Below are 22334 nucleotides of genomic sequence, written 5' to 3' on the forward strand. Positions count from 1 at the left end.
TTCCTCGCGTCTACCGTGCAGCCCGAGAAGTGGGCGAGGTAGGGACGAGGGGTGGGTGAAGGCAGAATGGCCCGGCCCCAGAGCTCTGTGCCCACCTGGCCCGGCGGAGGGGCTCAATGGTGACGGGAGCACCAGTGACTGAACGGCAGCCACAGGGTCTGTCTGGGGAGCCCATCCGAGTGCCGTGCGACGGAGCCAAGCCTGGCGACGCTCCGCTGCCCCTGGGCTGGACTTGTCCCAGGGAGGCCGGCTCTTTAGCCAGGCCAGGCAATCAGACGGAGGGGCCTGGCCTGCCTGCGGGTCTCAGCAAACTCACCTCCCCAGTAGGGAAGGAAGGAGGACACCTCTGGGGAAGGTGCCGGGAGAGACGGCGCCAGCTAGGGGAGGCTGGAGACCCCACAACCCCTTCACCCCCTCGACCCCTCCCCCTGCACTGAGCAGCCTGGGACCTCCGCCTCCCCTACCCCAGTCCCAGCAGACCTGGGACAGCCCCTCACAGGTCCTCTCTGTCAGCCCCGGGGCACCCCGTAGCGTGTTCTTTTAAGTTTAAACCTACCAGGAACATGTAAAACCCAGCAGGATTTATGCGTGATAAATATCTGGGATGCTGGGATCTGGAAAACCGTGACTGGTCCGCTTGCACAGCACATGGCCGGGTGGCATCAGTGGGGTGCTGCGGGGCCGCGGGCCTGTCTCCTGTCTCGCTCACTTGGCTCCCTCCCCAGACCCCAGGGCACCGCAGTGGTGACCGGGACCAGAGCCTACCAAGGGGCAGAAGCTGGGCTGCCAGCCCTGCACACGGGGAAACTCCCACCTCTGGGCGTGCAGACAGCACAGCCGGCCCCCGCTCTGAGACGGGGGTTCCTGCAGGAAGCGGCGGGCAGCCGAGGGTGGGTGGGGGGCCGCCATACCTTCACAGTGCTTGCCGTCGGCCGCCAGCAGGAAGCCGGAGGCGCAGGAACAGCGGTAGGAGCCCAGCGTGTTCTCGCACGTGTGCTGGCAGAGACGTGTGGGTGACGTCCAGCACTCGTTCACATCTGCAGGCGGCAGGTGCGGGGGCTCAGGAGGGCAGAGGGGCCTGGATGCCAGCCCCCACCCCAACCCCGGGCAGAGGAGGGACCCAGGGACCCAAAGGAGCGAGGGGGAGGAAGGATCAGAGCAGGAAGCAGCCGGGGCACTGTAGGGAGACGGAGGGACGCACGGACAGACACAGCCGAAAAGCAAGAAACGAGGGCAACAGGAACCGTGAGGGGAGCCTCAGCTGGGCAGACACGCCCAGAGAGGGCCAGGCAGGTGGTCAGAGCAAGGCTGGCTGGGGCCTGGGGCAGGCGGGCACTGCTGGGGGCACGTCCCAGCCACCAGCCCCACCTACCAATGCAGGTGCGGCCGAAGGCGTCCCGCTGGAAGCCAGGCTTGCAGTCGCAGCGGTAGGAGCCGGGGAGGTTGTGGCACACCTGGCCCTCGCCGCAGCGGTGCACACCCGTCTCACACTCGTTCACGTCTGCAGGGGGAGGCCAGCAGGGCACGCTGAGGCCCGAGCTCTACCCCCTGCAGGAGCCGCCACGCCCAGGGCCCCCAGGAGGGCGGAGGCTGTGGGGGGAGCGGCAGGCCTCACCCACACACTTGGTCCCGTCCTGGCTGGCGTGGTAGCCGCGCCCACAGATCACCGGATTCCGCTGGCACGTGTAGGAGCCCACCGTGTTGATGCAGCTGAAGCCGGGCCGACACGGCTCGGAGAGAGATGTGCACTCATTGATGTCTGTGGAGGGGGTGCAGGTGACAGGGAGCCGGGTGCAGCCCCTCCTGGGGCCCCAGGCCAGCCCAGGTCAGGGCCGGAAGGTCAGACCCCCCCAGTGCCTGTGTCCCAGGACCCAAGGGTGTTCCCTCCCAGAAGCTGGGCACTGTTGACCAGGTCAAAACAGATGTGATGCACCTTCATCCAGCCCAGTCCCACAGATGGGGGAAACAGACTAGAGAAGAAGCAACTCAGCCATGATCAGACAGCTCAGGGTAATGGGAGCTTCTGTCTGCAAAGGCCTCCGGGGCCCAGGCACTGACATTGACAGGGAACACGGAGGCTGGGGGAGGGAAGGGCAGCCACCCAGGCCGCCCCGATCTCTAAAGCCCTCAGAGCCCATTCCCCCAAGCACCCTCCCTGAAGACCACACCCCCCCCCACCCCGGGCCGGCAGACACAGCCGGGCAGACCCCGCTCACCCACGCAGTTGCCCTCGGGGTCCTGCAGGAAGCCTTCCAGGCAGCGCTGCCGAGCCTGGCAGTAAAAGGAGCCCTTGGTGTTGTGGCACACGGCGCCCGCCTGGCAGTTGTGCGTGCCCAGCTCACACTCGTCCACATCTGCCACACAGACAGGGCCGGGGGTCAGCGGCTGGCGGGCACGCACCCGCACACCCCTGCCACAACCTTGATGTTACAAAGGTCTCCTGCATTGTGGGGCACCGCCGTGGCCCGTGCAGCAGTGATGGTGATGTCACCCCTCTCACTGCCGCGCACTCTGAGATGTACGTCTTTACTCAGTGCGCGTGGGAACCCAGGGCCGGGGCCAAGACGAGCCCCCTCCCGCATGGGGGAAGCTGAGGCACAGGCACAGTTCAGCGCTGCTCCTGGGCCGCCGGGCTTGGAGCTTCCAAGGATGGAGCCGCCAGACCTGCGTGTCTCCACTGTCCCCACCTGCCATGCGGCCCCAGCGGGTCACGGCCCACCCCACCCCCGCCCCGCCCCGCCCCGCCCCCGCTGCCAGACCCACAGTTTACAAAGTGCCGGCCTGTGTCCCCCCCACCCCGCAACAGGCACGTCGGGCTCTTTCCCCAGATGAGGAAGCCAAGGACGGAGTCAAAAGGCGACACGCGGGGCTCGTGGGACGGCCGAGACTTCATCAGCCTCCTGACAGCCAGGCCCACCTCGTGTGTCTGTCTGTTGTCCATCCGTCCACCCCCTCTGGTTTCCACAGCAGTCCTGTCTCTAGGGGGCCCATGCTGGGTTCGAGGACCCCCTCCAACGACCCCCAGAAGCCTGAGGACACAGCCTCTGCCTGGCCACTCTGGTCTAAGGAGGATGCCCTGGGAGCAGACAGCCAGGGGTGCTGGGTGTCCAGGGAGCCAGGACCGCTCCCCAGGGGTCAGGGTTCTCTAAAGGGGGCTCGCCATTGGTGTGCGTGTGCCCTGGGCGTGCGTGGGTGTACACAGGTGTGCAATAAGGGGTCTGGGCTCCTCTCCTCTCAGCTCATTTCACCCCTGCTCTGAGCCCAGCTCAGGGCCTGGCACAGAGTGTGTTCAGCCACTTCCCTGAGCTGATGCCCAACCTCAGAGTTGGTTCCCATCAAAATTTTCTGAGCTTGCAACAATGGAGCACTGCTCTGGGTCTCACCTCCTGGGTGACATTCTTCTGGACATTTAAATAAACTGTCACCGATCATGTGTGAAACAGACTCCCAAGCCCTTGCCTGCCTGGGCCTGCCAACCCAGCAGCCTCCTTGCACTGGCAGTGTGCCGCCAGCCAAGACTGCCCTCTGCTCCTTGCACCAAGGCCCCCTCCTCCCCTCTCCCCTAAGGGCTGGCACCCTTCCCAGGGGCTCTACATTCTGTAGGTCCCTGCCTCGACATCACCCCCACAGGGGGCTGGCCTCTTTGAACCCCCAACTAAAGCAAAACCCAGCCTTAGCCCTGCCATCCTGGTGTGCCTGTGAGCCCCTGCCTCCCTGGTCAACAGACCAGACAGAGAAACACGCCCCCGCAGCACCCCCACCACCCAGAACCCTGCCGGGCCCATAAACGAAGCCGGGGAAGCAGCTGTTGAAATGGCTCAGCAGAACTTCTCTCTTCTGAGGTTAGAATCTTCTGGTTAAAAAGGACAGAAACGACCCTTCTGTGGGAACGGAGGCATGAAGAGACTAACATGACCCAGACACGTTTACCTCGCCCCTCCCCCCCCGCCACCAGTTTGGAGGCCACCTCTGCCCCCAAACACCATCGTCTGTGGGGTCTCTTAACGGGCCAGAAACCCTGGAGCTTGGAACTTTCTTGAGGGAGCAAGCTCTGAGCGGCCCGTGGGGGAGGCGGCGAGAAGGGTGAGGGGGTGGAGCGGAGCTTGGCGAGGGGCTGGGCGGAGCAGGGTGAGGGGGCGGGGGCAGGGTGAGGGGTGGGGCAGAGCAGGGTAAGGGGTGAGGGCAGGGTGAGGGGGCGGGGCGCGAGGCGAAGGGGCGGGACAGGGTGAAGGGTGGGGCGGAGCATGGTGAGGGGCGGGGCAGAGCAGGGTAAGGGGCGGGGCAGAGCAAGCTAAGGGGTTGGGGCGGGGCAGGGTAAGTGGGCGGGGCTGGACGTGTGAGGGGCGGGGTGAGGGGAGGGGCGGGGTGAGGGGAGGGGCGGGGCAGGGTAAGGGGGCGGGGCGGCGGGGCAGGGTGAGGGGCGGGGCAGGGCCTGCAGCCAGCCCTCCTCACCTGTACACTCGCCATCCTCGAGCCTGTAGCCCGGCTCGCAGGTCAGAGCCTTGTAGCAGTGGAAGGAGCCCACCGTGTTCACGCAGTGCTCGCGGCGGCTGCACGTGTGCAGGTCTGTCACGCACTCGTTGATGTCTGAGGGGAGGGCCAGGCCGTCAGGGGCTGCGGGGTGGTCCTGGGGATGGCAGCAGCCAACCAGTCCCGCCCTCAAGGTGCTCGCCTGCCAGACAGCAGCAGGCTCTGTGCCACCACCCATTCAACAAAGATTTATGGAGCACGTGCCTGGTGCCAGCAGCACTGTGCTTGGCCCCAGGGCACCGGTGAACTAGACAGACAGGAGCCCTGCCATGGGGCACACTCAGAAGAGGATGCCCCGCAGACAGACCTAAGAGGGAGGGTGGTCTGGAGTCTTATGGAAGAAACAGTGGGGTGGAGGAGACCAGGAGAATGGGGCACGAAGGGTCATCAGGGCAGAGGGCACTTGAGCAATCATCTGAAGAGACCCAGGACGAGCCAAACACACATCCCAGGCAGAGGGGGCAGGTTCAGGGTAGGGTCCAGATGGTGCGGTGTGGGAAGAGGTGATCAGGAGACACGGGGGGAGGCGGGAGCCATCTAGGGTTCCAGCAGAGGAGGAGAGTGGACTGACTTGTTTGTAACAGGGGCCCCTGGTGGAGAGTGAACACTCCAGGGATGAGGGGTTCATAGAATAGGAGATGAAGGGGCTGAGGCTGCCATCCACGGAGGTGAGGAGACGCAGTCACGTTCTGAAAACAATGTGAAAGTCAAAGCAACAGATCTATGATGAATGAGATGAAGGAGAGAAGAAAAAAGAAGCCAAGGGGTCTTGCCAAAGCTTCTTGGCCAAGCAGCTGGGCAGCTGAGGATGGGGCCAGCTGAGGGGAGCAGGCTCACAGAGGAAGGCTGGGAGCCCTGGAGGTGACACTGAGTTTGAGGGTCAAGGGCCAGCCGGGGTCCTGCCTTGGAGTTCACAGAACGGGTCTTAGTGAAGCTGGGAGTGGTGGATGCTAAGGTCAGCTCGGGGACAGGACAGGCACAGAAGAGGCCTAGGACGGACGCCTGGTGGGAGCAGGCGGTGGGGAGACGCCCGCAAAGGAGGGAGAAGCAGCCCCGGGGTGGGGGGGGCCGAGGGGACTCAGAGCGGTGATCAACGCAGACGTCCCACAGGCGGGAGCTAAGCACGCACGGAGGACAGCGCCTGCCGACCCCACCCGGCCGCGGAGACGCAGCAGTCCTTGCTGATTCCTTCATTCCCTGGACACACCTCAACCAGCACCTATTCTGTGCTGAGCCCAGGTGGCCTAGCCGCGTGGGGGCCACCCCGAGCTGGCAGGGGAGAGGGGACAGGCGGGTGGAGACACTGGGGAGGAAGGCGGCACGGTCTCAGAAGCACCACCTGCTCGGGGGCTGCAATGTCAGGGTTGCTCTGGGGGACACTGAGATCAGAGCTGATCCTACAAGCAGGACGGGGACAAGGTGGAGAGGAGGGGTACCGGGCTGTGGGGCATGTGTGTGTTAGTCACTCGGCCGTGTCTGACTCTGCGACCCCATGGACTGTAGCCCACCAGGCTCCTCGGTCCATGGGATTGTCCAGGCCAGAATACTGCAGTGGGTAGCCTTTCCCGTCTCCAGGGGATCTTCCTGACTCAGGGATCGAACCCATGTCTCCTGCATCGCCGGTGGATTCTTTATTTTCTGAGCCACCAGAAAAAAAATGCTCCCAAAGTCCCAGGTGAGCCGACTGGTGTATAAGCCGAGCCAAGCCTGGTTGGTGGGGATGAGGGAGAAGAAGAGGGGATTCTGGACCCACAGTTTCCAAGAAAGGCTTGGCTCTGCGAGATAGAGACTTCTGATTTACAGGCTGGACTGACACTTTCTCAGGACCCCAGAAATGTCGTGGGTCAGGAGCTCCCCCGCCCCCAGTCCCCACCCTGCTCCGGAGCCTGGGAGGAAGCATGCTGAGGGACGACAGCAGACGCCACTGACTGCACGGCTCACTAAGGATCCGGTGATTTAGAGAAGGGGCCCCCAACCACACTGGTCTGCGGGCTGTTAGAAGCCAGGCCACGCAGCAGAAGGTGCGCCATAGGCAAGCGGGCACCACTCCGCTGCCGTTCCCCATCACTCGCGTTACCGCCCGAGCCGTCCCCCTCCTCCCCGTGGAAACCCTGTCTCCACAAAGCCAGTCCCTGGTGCCGAAAAGGGTGCAGACCGCTGGCTTAGAGGAAATGCCCTTCCATGACCCTGAACACTCCTTCCCAGCTAAGGAAGTAGGTCTCACTGAGGGGATGTGACCGGACCAAAGTCCCACGGCCTGCACGTGGCAACAAGAACAGAGCCTGGAGTGCCCAGCCCTCTCCTCACCCCCGCAGAGTGGGCCGCAGAGCCAAGACTCCCATCTTCCCAAAGCCCGGCCCACCTGGAACACTCTTCCCCAGGGCCCACGCCAGTCCTCAAAGGACAGGGCACAACAGGCCAACAGAAAAGCACAGGGGTGCCCCCACAGAGGTCACCAGCCTGTCAAAAGTCCTCTGGACTCTGCCCCACTCAGTCCTGTCCCACTCTGGCTTACATACCTCCAGTGATGTGGAGCTCACTACCTATACAGGCTGCCTCAGTATAACACATTTGTTGAATCATTAGTATGACATCAAACTCTAGCAAGTTGTTTACACAGACTCATCTAAGCAGCACAGTGACCCTTGGAGGTGGATGCTGTTTCTCTTTTCACAGGTGAAGAAACTTGAGTCTTAGAGAGATTAAACGACTGGTCCTGGATCCTACAAGTAGAAAGTGGCAGAGCCAGGGCTTGAACCCTGGCCGTCTGGCCGCAGAGACCACACTCTTCACCCGGGCACCCATCTCCCGTCTCACCAGCCGAGGTTAACAGAACACGCCTGGAGCTTACAAACGCACCACAGAAGACACGTTTGTGGACAGACAAGTGATGCAAAGAATGAGTGAGTGCTCACGGACGAGATGAACACGTGCGTGGAACAAGGATGAAGAGGAGACCGGGGTCCAGGCAGGATGACATGGAGGGAAAGACTGAACGAACGACCATAAACCTTGCTGAATGGAGGCACCTCTGTTCTTTAATCCCAAAACCCGTTTTCCAGCCCCCCGGCAACCCCTTTGAGAACAAAGTCATCTGTCCAGACCACCAGGAAAACGTGCATACCACATCCTGGGAGGGCGCTGGCAGGCCCCGCGGACCATCCTCCCAGACACACACACAGACACGACCCAGACGGGAGGAGCTGCCGACAAGCAGGCTCCGCAGGGCTCATGTTGTGCCCACGGCCGGGGACCGGGGGGCAAACATGTCTGCAGTGGCCACACAGCTGCCCAGCGGTGGTGGGTGAGGCAAAGGACATGCCCAAGGTGGGCATGGTCCTCAAGCACAGAGACAACAGGCGGGGGCGTCTGGGCGCAAGCCGTTCCCACCTCCATGTGCTTCCTGCCGCGGCTCTTCCTCCCCGCGTGCCCTCCTCATCTCCGGCGTCCCTGCCGTCCCTGGAGACCCGTGCCAATGCCGCCTTCTCCAGGGAGGGTGTCCAGACGCCGCCGGCTGGAACGGCCTCCCCCTCGGCCTGTGCCCCTGCCATAGCATTTCCCAGTCTGCCCCATGCCCCGCTACCCTGGGTCCCTCTCTGGTCAGGTCCATGATGTTTCCTCCGAGAAAACCTCAGATGCCCCCCTCCAGCCATGGAAGACCAGCTGCCCAGGCAGCCATGGCTCAGGGTCACACAGCAAATGAACACCCAGCTGGGGTATACAACCCTGGACCATCCGGACCCCAGCTCCATCCATTTGCCTTGGAAGGGACTTTGGCCCCACTGAAGTACAACCTCAGCAGCTGAGGTCACATGCTCACTGTGCCTGGCGTTCTGGGTATGCCACGCACATGTCACATAATCACCAAAGGGGGAGCAGTGCTCTGAGCACCCCCTTCTCACAGATGAAACAGAGGCCCAAGAGGAAGCTCAAGACCTGGCGGTCCTGCTCTGAAGCCCGGCCTCCCTGCCCCCAAGCCCCACACATCCTGTCCTGCTGCCCACGCGTCTCAATGCCCCCTCTTCAGTGAGCAGCCAGGTCACGCCTCGGTTCCAGCTCTGACTCAGGCCCATCCCTGGGGAGAGCGGCTTCCCCGGGGGTCAGTGGAGAAGCAGGGCAGGACATGGAGCGTGGTGGCCGTGCTGAGGGCTCACATGCAAAGGTCGGGCCCTTTGGCACGTGGCTGCGGCAGCGTGGAGCAGAGCGGGGGGCGTGGCGGTGGGCGGGGCTCAGGCTTACCCACGCATTTCCTGTGCATGTTGAGGATAAAGCCCTCAGCACAGAGCACTGTGTGGTTGACACAGTAGAAGGATCCCAAGGTGTTCACACAGAACTGTCGCCGGCTACAATCGTGAGTGCCAAGCAGGCACTCGTCTTGGTCTAGTGATAAGTCGCAGGAGGAGAAACAGAAGGGCCGTTAGAGAGGCGTGGCCTCCAGTGACAGATGGGGAAACCGAGGCCCAGAGGGGCAGGGGGCTGCCCGGGGCCTCTCGGCCCATCCATCAGCGGTCCCTCTGGGCTTTGGGCCCAAGTCTGAGTTTGTGCGGTCAAAAGATGAGGGAGCAGAAGCTCTGGTAAGGACAGGTGGCCAGGTGAAGCTCAGAGAGGGCAGACAGCCTGCCTGGGGTAACACAGCGGGCGGGACGAGAGGCTGTCCCCCACCCATGCTCCGGAGACACTCCAGCTCCACGGGCGGCCAGGGGAGGCACAGATGCTGGGGGCTGTAAATCTGAGCGCGTAGGGGGCCAGGCTGGGGACACCCACAGGAGCAGGGGCCAAGGGGGCTCCGTGGGCACTGCTGAGCCTGTGCTCTGTCCAAAGGGGAAGCGGGGCTGCAGGCTCGGATATTATAACGATCCGAGAAAAACCTGAAATCTGGACACTTGAAAATGATTCTTGAGCCGTCACTGTTGGTCACCTGGTGGATGATTTTAAACAGGATGGAGCCCAGCAGGACTCCCCTGCAGGGCAGACTGCACCCACGGAACACCCTCGCGTGCACCCCCTGACCTGGACACCACAGCCTTCACCGCTGGGGGCCCTGCAGAGAGAAGCGGGGGCCTGGAGGAGCAGGGACATGGGCCCAGGAAAGACACAGGTCCCGGAAGACGGGGAGCAGAGCCAGCTTGGTCCCCACCATCTGAGAGAAAGGCTTTCCAGGCACCGCCGTGCTGTGCACCCTGGGCAAGTCTCCTGCCCTTGCTGAGCATAAGGATGGTTTCCGCCTACACCAGAACAGTCTCGGGCAAGCGGCCGGAGGCAGGTTTTGGCTGCTGACAGGGATGGGGGTCTTTCCCAGACAGACGTAACCCCCCAGGACCCCCACCAGCGTCATGGCTCCTGAACGTGAACTAAAGCATCTCCGACACCATTGGCTCGCTCTGCGCCCACACCACCTCCAGACACGGAGGGGCTCCAGGTGATGCTCGCTGTGGGCACCATGCCCTGATGACCCCGCCTCACAGAGGGCGGGCCCGGCCCGCAGGGCAGACCCCTCCCCTGGGACGAGACCCAGACTGAGCGGGCTCACAGGTGAGAAAGGGACGCGCTTCCAGACCCTTTCCAGCCCCTTTGTGAAGGCAGCGTCACCGACACCCACACCCCTCCGTGGTTTCTGAGAGCAGGCCCCCAACCTGGGCCACCCCCGCCCCGGCCTGGCTCCCCACGGCAGCCAGCGGAGGGCACTGCCTGCTGTCCTGGCTTCACCCATGGCTGGAACAGGGGCTGTGAGCGAGAGGAGGCGTGTTAGGCGCTCAGTCGTGTCCAACTCTTTGCGACCCCAGGGACTGTAGCCGGCCAGGCGCCTCTGCCCACGGGGATTCTCCAGGCAAGAATACTGGAGTGGGTTGCCATGCTTTCCTACAGGGGATCTTTCCGACCCAGCGATCAAACCCAAGTCTCTTGCGTTGCAGGCAGTTTCTTTACCGTCTGAGCCACCAGCAGGGCTAACAGAAAGGTCCCACCGAGATACGAACTCGGATTGCTGGATTCAGAGTCTGGAGTGCTCACCATTACAGGGCAAGGCGGTCACAAGCCAAGACAGGCCACTCACGCGGGGTGACCCTCAGGGACAGAGCCGGTCAGAGCGGGGCCCAGGGGGGCCTCGGGCCCCTCCCCACACCTACTGGGTCGGACCTCTGGGGCCAGGTGGCAATCATAGGATCGGCGTGTTCCCAGGCCCCCAGGGCACCGGCTGCACACTCAGGTTTGGGAAGGCCCGCTCCAGGGGGTGCCGGGGCTGCACGCACCCCTGGCATGTGGTGAGGCAGCGGTCTCAGCCGCTCCCCGTGCCACCAGCGGTCGCGGCAGCCGCACCTGCTCCCCGCTCTCTGCACAGCGGGGCCCAGCCCTGGACCGCCTCCCCCGTGCCGGCCCGCTCAGGTAGGCGGCGGGGACTCACCTTCACATGAGACGCCGTCTGCCATGATGGCGTAGCCGGGGAAGCAGGAGCACATGGCCGTGTCCCCGACGACCCTACAGACTTGCTTGCAGGGCCCGTTGTCTGCCAGGAGAGTGGGCGCGTTAGCCGCTCAGTCGGGTCTGACTCTTCGCGACCCCACGGACTGCGGCCCCACCAGGCTCCTCTGTCCCTGGGATTCTCCAGGCAAGGCTACCGGAGTGCGTTGCCGTGCCCTCCTCCAGGGGATCTTCCCGACCCAGGGATTGAGCCCGGGTCTCCTGTGCTGCAGAGACTCCTTACTGTCTGCCAGGAGACCAGCCGGCCCAGCACCCCCGGCTCCAGCCTACATGCGGAGGGGCCGGGAGCCGGGGAACCCCAGTCCCGACCCTTTCCACAAGGTCTCCCTCCCTGCTCAATCCCTGCTGGGGTCTGGGCTCTGCCACCATCACCCACCCCTCCCTCAAGTACCAGGGATGCCGGGGAGAAGGAGATGGGGAGGGAGGAGGGGAGGATGCAGAGAACTTCCCCTGTGTCGCTGAATCCAGGCTGTACGGTGCCTGGGCAGGTGGGGATTCTACGCCCTCGGTTTTACAGAAACTGAGCCTAAAGGCAGCTGACGGGCCGTCCAGGGGCCACACACGCTCGTCCCAGGCCGTGTCCCCCAGCTCACCTCTCACAGCGCAGACAGAGAGTTCAGCCAACCTCCCCGAGCAGAAGCACCCCTTGGCAGGGCCACCTTGCTCATGCCCAGCCCCGGAGGGCTCCCCGCCTGCCCGCGCCCGGGTTTACCTTGGCAGGTGTTGGGCTGCGGCACGGGCAGCGCGATGGTGTTGGGGGCCACCTGGGCAGACTCGGGCCTCTGTGCAGACTCTTCGGCGGCCTCTGGCTTGGGGGGGGCGCCTTCTGTCACAGACAGGGCAGACAAGCGAGGGGGTCTCAGTCTGCAGTCAACCTCAGGCCCTTACAGGTGTCACTCGGGGCACTCAAGTGGGGAAGGGTCATTTCACACACACACCCCGCACCCCCAACCCCAAGGCAGAGGAAACGGAGGCTCAGGGAGGAACACATTTCAGGCAAGATCCATCTCGCAGCTGATCAGAGTTGGGGGCAGGGAGGGGAAAGGGTTTCTAGACTCAGATGACTCTACCCTGGAAGCTGGCAGGGAGAAAGTCCTCCTGGACAGGGTGCTGGGGCCTGACCTCCACGGGCCCAGTGCTGGGGACACAGTGTGGGGACATGGGGGCCTCCTCTATGGACCAGGTCCTGGCCCTGAGCTTGAACCCAGCTCGGGGTGCTGGGGCTCCCCTGTAGATGGAGCTCCAGGAGGGAGCCATCTGCCTGGGCTCACAAACCGATCGCTTGGGACCCCTGGCAACTGTGGGTTCCTACCTGTGCATGGCGGAAGGGGCAGGACTAACCCCCATCCCAGGACCACCAGGCCCTGCTGGCAGGGCCAGCCCCGCCCCCACCACCGGCCTCACCTGGGCGGCAGGTGCGGCCGTCATCCTGCAGCGAGAAGCCGGGGAAGCAGGCGCAGCGGTAGGAGCCCACGGTGTTGATGCACAGGTGCTGGCACAGCTCCCCCGGCAGGAGCAGGCACTCGTCCTGGTCGTCGCCCGGCAGGCTGTTGGGCAGCTCGGTCTCCGTGCCCAGCGACAGGGCCTCCCGGCTCGCTAACTCTGCCTCTGAAACTGGGGCGGGGGTCCATGCTCGTGATGAGAGCCAGGCTGGCCCCAACGAGTGGCTGAGACCACACCACAGGCCCTCAGGAAATCTGATCAGGTCCTCCCCAGAACATTCCATGTGCTCAGCTGAGACAGCATGATGTAGGATGGAGGGGCGGGTGGACGGAGGGGTGGATGGATGGAGGGGTGGGTGGACGGATGGATGGATGGATGGATGAATGGATGGAGGAGTGGGTGGGTGGATGTGATGGATGGAGGGGTGGGTGGGTGGGCAGATGGATGGGTAGGTGGATGAGCAGGGAGATGAACAGGCTGATGGAGAGGTCAGTGTTTGGCTCAGTGGATGGATGGAAGGGTGGGTGGATGAGAGGATGAGGGAATGAGTGGTAGAAAGATGGACCAGGATTGGCGGGGGCTGGTTGAAATGGATGAGTGGATGGGGAGGAAGAAGTATGGATGTATAGGTGAAAAAGCAAATTGGAGGGTGGGTGGGCAGAGAGCAGAGGGAGATGAGTGGTTCGCAGTTGTGCAGAATGGATGGTTACATAGAAAAGCAAATGAGACCACCATCTTGAAAATAATAGGAGTCTATCATCGGAAGCCGCAGAACTCTGTCCAGACCGGACCTTGGGAAGGTGACCAAGGTCCCCACAGAAGGCCAGAGGGCACCAGCCCTGTCTAGAAGCCCCAGCAGCTGTCCCCTGTCACCCACTAGCCCCCACGCCTGGCTTGGGGAGCAGCACCCACCTCTCCGTGGTACGGCCTCAGGCTCTGGAGGCCGGCGGACCTCAGGCACAATGAGGGGGTCTTCGCCCTCACAGCAGGAGAGCATGACGTGGTTGCAGGGGTAGCCAAGGTTGGGGTTGGACTCGCACGACTGGCCCTCAGCCCGCACGCGGAGCCCCAGGCCGCAGCAGTCACAACATTGCTGGAGAGAAACGGATGGTCGCTGCCCAGCCCACAGGCCTTCCCCACCTGCCTTCCACATGGCCTGAGGGCCCACGGGGCTCACTCCAGGCCCCCAGGCTCACAGGAGGGGCTGATTTCACCCTCCTCTTGTTTCTTCTGCCCAGGACGTGCTATCCAGAGACAGACGTGCCACCTGTCCCCACGTCCTGTGTCTGGCTCAGCTAGTGCAAGTGTTTTTGAATAATTCATAAATGACTTCTTATGAAAAGAACTACAAGTTAACCCCTGTCCACGCCCATTAACTGCCCCCATATTTGCCAGCAGACTCCAATTCTATTCTGGCTGCCTAAAAGATAGCACTTCCCATGGCCCCTTGAAGTTAGAGATAGGAGTCGCTGGGTAAAGCTTTCAGGAGAGCTCCTAACTGGGGTTAACTCAACTTGAAAACACATCTCTTTACATTCCTACTTCCTCCTTTCTGGAACAGATGTGATGGCTGGAGCTCTAGCAGCTATCCTGTGTCATGAGGTGACCTTAAAGTTGGAAACAACAAGCTAAAAAAGATCAAGCAGAAATACAGAAGCTTAGGTGCTCAAAGATATTTTTAGATTCACTGTGCCAGCCTGCCTGCCTCCAAAATCAAAGCCTTTAATTTGTTTAAACTACTGTGGCAGACGGATTGCAATAAAAGCCCCGGTTGTTCACTCTTCACTGTCTCCTGTCTTCACAGTGTGATAGTGCTGATTCTCCACTGAAAGAGAGGGTTCGTTTCCCAGTCTCTTGATTGTGCCTCATGACTCGCTTCAGCCAACAGGAGGAGACAGAATTGACGGGGTGGTCTTCTGGCCACAAAAGGCCTCGCACACCTCTGCTTCCTGTGTTGGAGACCTGCCCAGCCACTACCTGAACAAGCCCAAGCTAGCCCGCTGGACAGTGGGACCACACGGAGCAGAGAAACATTGTCCCAAGTGACGGCCATCCTAGATCTAGCCAGCAAAGCCACTGGCTTAGAGCAGCCACACACGGACCAGAAAAGAAAAAGAAAGCCCTGTGAGGGCAGGGGGTCTCGTGTGAGCCATTTCCGTGTTGTTAACACACGACACAGGGCCCGACACACACTGGTGTTCCGTCCATATTCCCGAATGAATGGGTCCAAGTGTAACTGGCGTGTCTCCTATGTAGGTGCAGGGCCGCCCCCAGGAGTGAGCCCCACAGCCTGCCCGCTCCCTCTGCCCTCAAGGACTTGCAGGCTCGGGCCGCGCGCCCCCGGGCAGCTTGCCTTGTACAGGGAGACGCCGCAGGTGTCGCTGTCCTCGTCCCCGCAGGCCTCGCCCTCCTTGGCGCCCAACACGCCGGCCATGCAGCTCTTCTCCTTCAAGTAGGACACACAGCACTGCTTCTGGGCCGTCCTGCAACAGAGCCGCGCCTCAGCCCCACCGAGCACCCCGTCCTCCAGGGACCCCGCTTTCCCAGCGGAGGACGCTCGGCTCAGGGAAGGAAAGCCCCGCCGAGCTCCACCGCGGGCGGGGTCCCTGCTGGCACCGGGGCAGCAGCCAGACGGCACGTCCCCACCGAGCGAGATGAGCTCTGTTCTCAGCCTAACCAGGATGACTCAGGCCTGGGCCCCACAGGGCTCCGGGCTCGGCGTCCCTGACCAGTGGGGGTCAGGGTCCCTGGTCCTGCCTCCAGTAACCATAGGCGTGAGAGAGCCGACAGACCAGAACCCAAGACGGGGGGGTGAAAAGTCAGGCTTCAGCCTCACTAGAGGAAGGCCGTGTCCCAGCAAGGGCCACCCGGTGACAGAAATGGCTACCTATGAAGTAGTGAGGTTCCCATCACAGGAGGGATACAAGCAAGCACTAGACTGCTAGGTTCACGACTCATGAATACTGCACGCCCTAACTCCTAGGCAGCCCGAAAGCCAAGGGATGAGGCTAGAATTTGCATATTTCTAACAGAGGGCTTTCCAGGTGGCTCAGTGGTTAAAGTACCCGCCTGCCAATGCAAGAGAGGTAAGAGACCTGGGTTCGACCCCTGGGTTGGGGAGATCCCCTGGAGGAGGGCATGGCAACCCACTCCAGTATTCTTGCCTGGAGAATCCCATGGACAGAGAAGCGAGATGGGCTACTACAGTCCGTGGGGTCACACACAGTGGGACACGACTGAGCGGCTCAGCACGCAGCAGAGGCATGGTGGGTGGACAGCAGGGAAGTGCGTGTGTTAGTCAGAAGAGCAGGCAGATTCTTTACCGTCTGAGCCACTGGGACAGTAGGAAGCACGGGATCTAACACAGCCCAATGTCCAACGAGCTGTGTGGCTTGGGGTGAACCATACGCCCTCTCTGAACCTTATGTAGAAAGAGGAGCAGGCTGGATGAAATGGTGCGTCCCAGGAATAGAGGGGGTGTGTGTCTGAGAGGACGTCCCCTGGGCCTGGCACAGGGAGGGCGTGGGTAAAAAGCTTCCTTTCCTGAGAACAGCGTCAGAAGGAGCGATCAAGGCTCAGAGCCGAGCAGGGCCCAGAGCAGCACCTGGTCAGAGAAGCAGCCGGCTGTTCCCGGCTGCCGGCGCGTCCGTCACCCGCTCCCAGCTGCCCACTTCTGACCGGTCAGCCGCTTAGTCTGCACGGTGGGCTGGCTGTCAGGGCCAGTCGGGAGCTCCCACACCTGGAGAGCGCCCGCGGGCACCTGACGTGTGCAGAGGGCTCCCGGGGCAGCGCAGGGTCCGGGGCTGGGGACACGGGGCGGGCACCTGACGTGTGCAGCGGGCTCCCGGGGCAGCGTGGGGTCCAGGGCTGGGGACACGGGACGCGGAGCCGGCTCCGCCTACCTGCATGCGTCGCCCTCGGCGCCGCTCTCGGGGATGTCCAGACACTCGTCGCTGTCGATGGCCCACTGCTGCCCGGCCGCACAGCACGTCTCGATCAGGTCCTTCGTGGACACTGTGGGCAGCAACGCGGGCAGAGTCAGTGCCTGGAGGGGGCCTGTGGTGCCCAGGCGTGCAGGCCCGGCAGGTACGGAGGCTGCCGGCGCCTGGCCAGATCCCCGTCCATCGCTGGGCAGCGGCCTCGCCCACCTGCTGCCAACCACGCGGGCTGCTAGCCCGCAGCTCGCAGGCACGACCGTCTCTGCAGAGCTGCCTGGGCGGGCAAGTCCAGCCGGGGGGAGCCGGCCAGGCGGGGTTCACAGACCCACTCCATCTCCAAGGGGACAGCCCAGTGGGACCGGAGTATCATCAGCTCCTTCCCCGGTCCCCTCCCTGGGCAGTTTCACCGAACGAACCACAAAGTGCCCAAGGACCTCCGACCCAGACTCTGCCTCTGAGGGACCAGATAAGACACCAACACATGAGCAGTGGCATCATCATCGGGGAAAGTTCTTGGGGAGGACGGGTGTGATGACTGTGGAGGGCGGGAGGAGCTGGGGCTTGGGAGAAGGTCTTAAAGGCACGGACCACAGGTTAAAACATGGATGCCTTTTCCTACCTCAGAATTAACATTCTCTGAATAACCAAGAACTCCGTGGATAAATACAGCAGACTGTTGACAGGTTAGGAGGTGTTTTTGGAGCGTCTATACTGACAAAGAGTTGTTACTGAGAAATACAGTAACCTCCTAGAAATAAACATGAAAAAAATCAACCCCCAAAATAGAGTATCTGTGAAACCAGAAAAATGGGAAACAGTGATGAATGCCAGACACAGGCGGGAGCCCTGGTGCCCTGGGCGCAGGAGAGGTGACCACAGCAGCCAGTCCGGGTGGAGACCTGGCCCCTCGGACACAGTTAGGCGCATCGGCGTCCCAGGCCCAGCGGTCCTGCTCCCGGTGTCTACGGCAGGACAGTCATCATCGCACGGACCCACATTCCAGCAGCTCGAGGACGCTCACTTCAGTGAGGCTTATGCCAGTGGTGAGGAGGCAGCCGGAGTGCTCATCACTGCAGGAGTCGTGGATGGAACGTGGGGACGTCCTCCACAGAGGGCCCCACGGCCGTCAGAAGCAGCAGGCGAGATGTCTGCACAACACTGAACCTGGACACAAACACGCACGGCAACCAGCAGCAGCAGGGATCAGAGCACTGGGCGGGAACGGCACTGAGAAGACTGCGTGCAAATCACAAGTGTACGCTGTGCAGGAACCCAGAAAAGCAAAAAAGCAACCCAGACAGACTGAGGAGAACCGCTGCCTAGGCTGAGATGGAGGGAGAGGTGGCCCTGGGGAAAGAGGATCAGTTCAGTTCAGGCGCTCAGTCGTGTCCAACGCTTTGCGACCCCGTGGACTGCAGCACGCCAGGCCTCCCTGTCCATCCCCAACTCCCAGAGCTTGCTCAAACTCATCTTCATCGAGTCGGTAATAAACAGGAATAAATAAATAAAACGAGAGAGTCCTGCTAAGATGATAAGGAACCAGGAAATGAGGGAGGTAATTGATGCAACCATTTGCCTCCGCAGTCTGAAAACAAATGACATTCAAAGACGAAGCCTAACTTGGACGCCTATGTACGTGCTGAGGGGCAGCAAAGCTTCACAGAATAACGTCGTACCTGGGTCCACAACTCGGGGCTGCCGTGCACAGTCATCTCTCTTCCCTGAAGACTCAGAGCCCTGCTCTGTTATGCAGACCCACAGCTGCACAGCTGCCAAAGCCTATGAGGACCTCTAAATGTCCTTGAGCAGTTCACAGAACCCAGCAGCGCTGAGGAAGAAAGGCATCAGGACACATCAGCAGCCTGCAAGGTTCTGGCAACGGAGAGCTCACTAAGAACCATCTGCGTCATTGGCGTAGTGTGCATTTCAAGTCACCGAGCTTTCCTGAGTTTCAATTTCCCTTCTGAAAGCAGGGGCAGTAGGCTTTGACATCAACCTGAAGGCTGTCTGAGGCACCAGGAGGCGTGCAAAACATTCCTGAAAATCAGTGTCTACCAAAACGAGTAACAAACATCACGCCCAGTGGTGAAACAGCAGACAGTGCCCCACTGCAGGCAGAAAAGTATCCACTAATCCTCCTGTTTAACGCTGTCTGAGAGATGCCAGCAGACACAATAAAGCAAGAAAAAGAAAAGAGGCGGCAGAAACATTAGAAAAGAAGACATGACTGTCGTTCCCTGCAGATGTTATGGTTTCATTTCTCTACAAAGTCCAAAGGAATCAATGTTGACACAGTACTAAAATGAATACTAATTATTATTATTTGGTAGAAAAAATCAACACATACAAAGTAGTGGCTTTACCATACACCAGCAACAATTAAATAGAAAAGGTAAAAGAAAAGAAGTTCCATACTAAAAAGAAACCTGGAAATAAATCTATGGTAAATACACTAAATCTATGTGAAGAAAAAAATCGGCTAATAGGTAAGAGCCAGCTCATTGGAAAAGACCTTGATTGAAGGCCAAAGGAGAAGGGGGGCAGCAGAGGATGAGACGGCTGGATAGCATCACCAACTCAACGGACGTGAATTTCAGAAAATTCCAGGAGACAGTGGGGGACAGAGGAGCCTGGCGTGCTATAGTCCAGGGGGTCGCAAAGAGTCGGACACGACTTAGTGACTGAACAACCACCATAGATATAACCATATACTTTGTTAGAAATGTACAGTATGTATTTAGATGAGAAGGTTAAATACCTTAAAGATGTCCATTTTCCTTTACTTAATCTACAGCTTCAGTGGAATCCCCGAGGTCCAAAACAGCTCATCATGAAATTTATCAAGTTGATTCTAAAATTCACCGCAAAGAGGATATGTCTTAAGAATACCCAAGAAAATCCATGAAAAGAAATAAAGAGGAGCACACCTTAAAGTTTTAATAATTAAAAAGACAAAGAGATGAATGCAACAAAATAAAATTCAGAAACAGAACTACGTGTACGTGGGTATTTAGTATACGATAAAGGTGGCATTCATACCCAGTGGGGAAAGGACTGAATATCTGGTGTTGGTATCTACCCCACATCACACACAAAAATAAATTCCACATCTATAAGGGCAGTATTAGAAGAAAACCTAAGGAAATAACTTTAGGATAAAGAGAGGCTTCTTCAGAAATAAAATCCACTGAATTAAACTGGACTCTCACCTCACACCATATACCAAAATCAACTCAAAACGATTTACTCAAACCATACAACTCCTAGAAGAAACCACAGAGGGAAAAGATCCTTAACAGTGGTCTTCGCAACAAATTTTTGGTAATGATGCCTGAAGTGCAGGCAACAGCAGCAAACGTCAACAGACGGTACTACGTCAAACTGAAAAGACTTTTTGCAGCCAAAGAAGCAGTCAAGAAAATGAAGACAATCTATGAAGTGGGAGAACACAGCTGAAAACCAGGTATGTGATAAGAGGGTTAACAAGAATATATAAGGAACCCATACAAGTCAACAGCAAACCGAAAATTATTTTCACGGTAGGCAAAGGACTAAAAGAGACGTTTTCCTAGAGATATGTGAGTGGCCAGAGGTGTGACAAGGCGCTAACATCACTCGTCATCAGAGAAACGGAGTCAAACCACGACGCGCTACCACCTCACGCCGGGCAGGACGGCTGTCACGTCACCCAGACGACAAGAGACAGCAGGTGTTGCTGAAGCTGCGGAGAAAAGGGAGAACCCTCCTACGCTGCTGGTGCGGATGCAAGCTGGGGCAGCCACTGTGGGCAGTGTGGGGGCTCCTCAGAACATTAAGGGCAGAACTCGCATCTACCCCACTTCTGGGCATTTATCTGAAGGAAACGAGCACAAACTCAAAAACATGCGTGCGTCCCTATGTGCACAGCAGCACTGTTTATAGAAGCCAAGACGCAGCAGCAACCTGAGTGTCCATCGACAGTGAATAAAGCACCACACACACGCCACACACACACACACACACACGAGTATTACTCAGCCATAAACAAGAAGGGAATCCTACCATCTGCAACAACGGGGTGCACCTTGAGAGCATTACGCTAAGTGAAATACGTCCGATGGAGAAAGAGAAATACTGTAATATTACTTACATATGGAATCTAAAAGAGCCAAGCTCACAGAAAGAGTAGAATGGTCGCCGAGAACTGGGGTGGGTGGCGAGGCGAGGTGAGCAGTTAGAGGAACGGAGAGGTGTTGGTCAAAGGACGCAAGCTTCCGGTTACACGACGAGTAGGTCCCAGGACCTAATGCGGAGCACGGTGCCTACAGTTACCTGCGCTGTGCTACGCACTTGAACACCCCATGAGAGATCTGAAACGTTCTCAGCACAAACAAGAACAAAAATGAGACCTATACGAGCCGACGGATGTGTTAACCAACCTGGCTGTAATCATCACTTCACTGTTTATGTGTATATCAAAACATCATATCGTACACCTTAAATCTACACAATATTATACAGCAGTTATATCTCAATAATCAAACCAGTCAATCCTAAAGGAAGTCAATCCTGAATATTCACTGGAAGGACTAACGCTGAAGCTCCAATACTTTGGCCACCTGATGCAAAGGGCCGACTCACTTGAAAAGACCCTGATGCTGGGAAAGATTGGAGGCAGGGGGAGAAGGGGATGACAGAGGATGAGATGGCTGGATGGCATCACCGACTCAATGGACATGGGTTTGGGTGAACTCAGGGAGATAGTGAAGGACAGGGAAGCCTGGCATGCTGCGGTTCGTGTGGTCACAAAGAGTTGGACACGACTCACAGACTGAACAACAGTTAAACATCTCAATAGAGCTAGGGGAAAAAAGAAAATACAATTCACAAGCAAAAAGGAAAACCTTAATCCAAGCAACTGGATAAAAGCTGAAAACACCCGATGGTAAAACACGGCCCCAATCTTATCACGTCACTCACTTTCCAGTCTCCGCACAGCGCGTATCACTATGTGAGACCCTCCTGTTATTTATGAGCTTACTTTTTCACTTGTCTGTTTCGTCCCCTCAGGGTAGGGGCCTGAGTCTCTGTGGCCCCTGAGAGTGACGCCACCACCCACACTTAATCCTCTCCCATCCCACTCCAGGCACGTGGGAGTCTCGCCTTGCTTGAACACCTCTGGTGGTGGGGAGCTCACTCTATCCAGGCAGCTTGTCCCTTTCCGCTCAGCTCAGCACACAACGTCCTTTCTTTCACTGGACTGAATTCTTTCTTCCTAAGCCTTCTCCAAGACGGCCTTAAAGATTAGCAGATTGCAGCAGACCCCTGGGGCTCAGCCAGATGGCAGGAGATGGGTGCCGTATCAGGGTAACACCATCGGCTGGAATGCGCTGAGTGCCGGCCAGGAGCCAGGTGGGAGCCAGGCGCTTTGATCTCCACAGGCATTTATGAGGGGTGGGAACCGCTGTCAGGCCCACTCGAGATCAGGCGGGGAGCTGGACGTCCCACACCTCAACTTCCCATCTCCAGCCTCAGCTTCTCCACTTGGGCGCCGGGGCGGCTTGATGCAGCCGATCCTGGAGGCCCTGTCTGAGAATCTCAGCGCCAGCCCGGGAGGAGGCTCTCTGCCCTGTGGACGGAGCAGGCTCCCTTCCTGCCCCCGCCCCCCCAGCAGACGCCAGGTCCCAGCCTGCACTTGGCAGCCTTCCCACCATTCTGTCCTAGTCTTCCCCACGCTGGCTTCCCCCCTTTCTCAGACAAAGGAACTCAGGGGCATGACCCCTGAGCCTGGGAGGGCCACCCACTTGGAGCGGGTGGGGAATCAGCTCAGGACCAAGCCTAGCACTGCCCGGTACCGTCCGCAGCGCGGGAGCGGGAGGCAGGGCCAGCAAAGACCAGCAGGTGTGGACCCCGGCTCCTCGTCCAGACCCAGCACCCCCAGGACCCCCGCCCCACCCATCACCCCCT

General features: G+C 59.6%; 1 protein-coding gene across 2 annotated transcripts in view; it reads right to left on the minus strand.

Annotated features, from left to right (window-relative positions):
* FBLN2 (fibulin 2) overlaps positions 1–22334 on the minus strand; it is a 68074-nt gene that overhangs the window by 6787 nt on the left and 38953 nt on the right. The window contains exons 3-14 of one of the 2 annotated variants that reach the window (XM_070776984.1): positions 16353–16464; positions 14804–14933; positions 13363–13543; positions 12412–12621; positions 11720–11833; positions 10931–11032; positions 8770–8910; positions 4453–4587; positions 2217–2354; positions 1616–1759; positions 1373–1501; positions 912–1037 (exon numbers count right to left, since the gene is read on the minus strand). In XM_070776984.1, the coding sequence (XP_070633085.1) occupies positions 912–1037; positions 1373–1501; positions 1616–1759; positions 2217–2354; positions 4453–4587; positions 8770–8910; positions 10931–11032; positions 11720–11833; positions 12412–12621; positions 13363–13543; positions 14804–14933; positions 16353–16464 (1662 nt within the window). The remainder of the gene's footprint in view (positions 1–911; positions 1038–1372; positions 1502–1615; positions 1760–2216; positions 2355–4452; positions 4588–8769; positions 8911–10930; positions 11033–11719; positions 11834–12411; positions 12622–13362; positions 13544–14803; positions 14934–16352; positions 16465–22334) is intronic. The other variant, XM_070776985.1, reaches the window with a different exon arrangement.

This window comes from Bos indicus, chromosome 22 (genome assembly GCF_029378745.1).
Source record: "Bos indicus isolate NIAB-ARS_2022 breed Sahiwal x Tharparkar chromosome 22, NIAB-ARS_B.indTharparkar_mat_pri_1.0, whole genome shotgun sequence".
NCBI classification, from domain to species: domain Eukaryota; kingdom Metazoa; phylum Chordata; class Mammalia; order Artiodactyla; family Bovidae; genus Bos; species Bos indicus.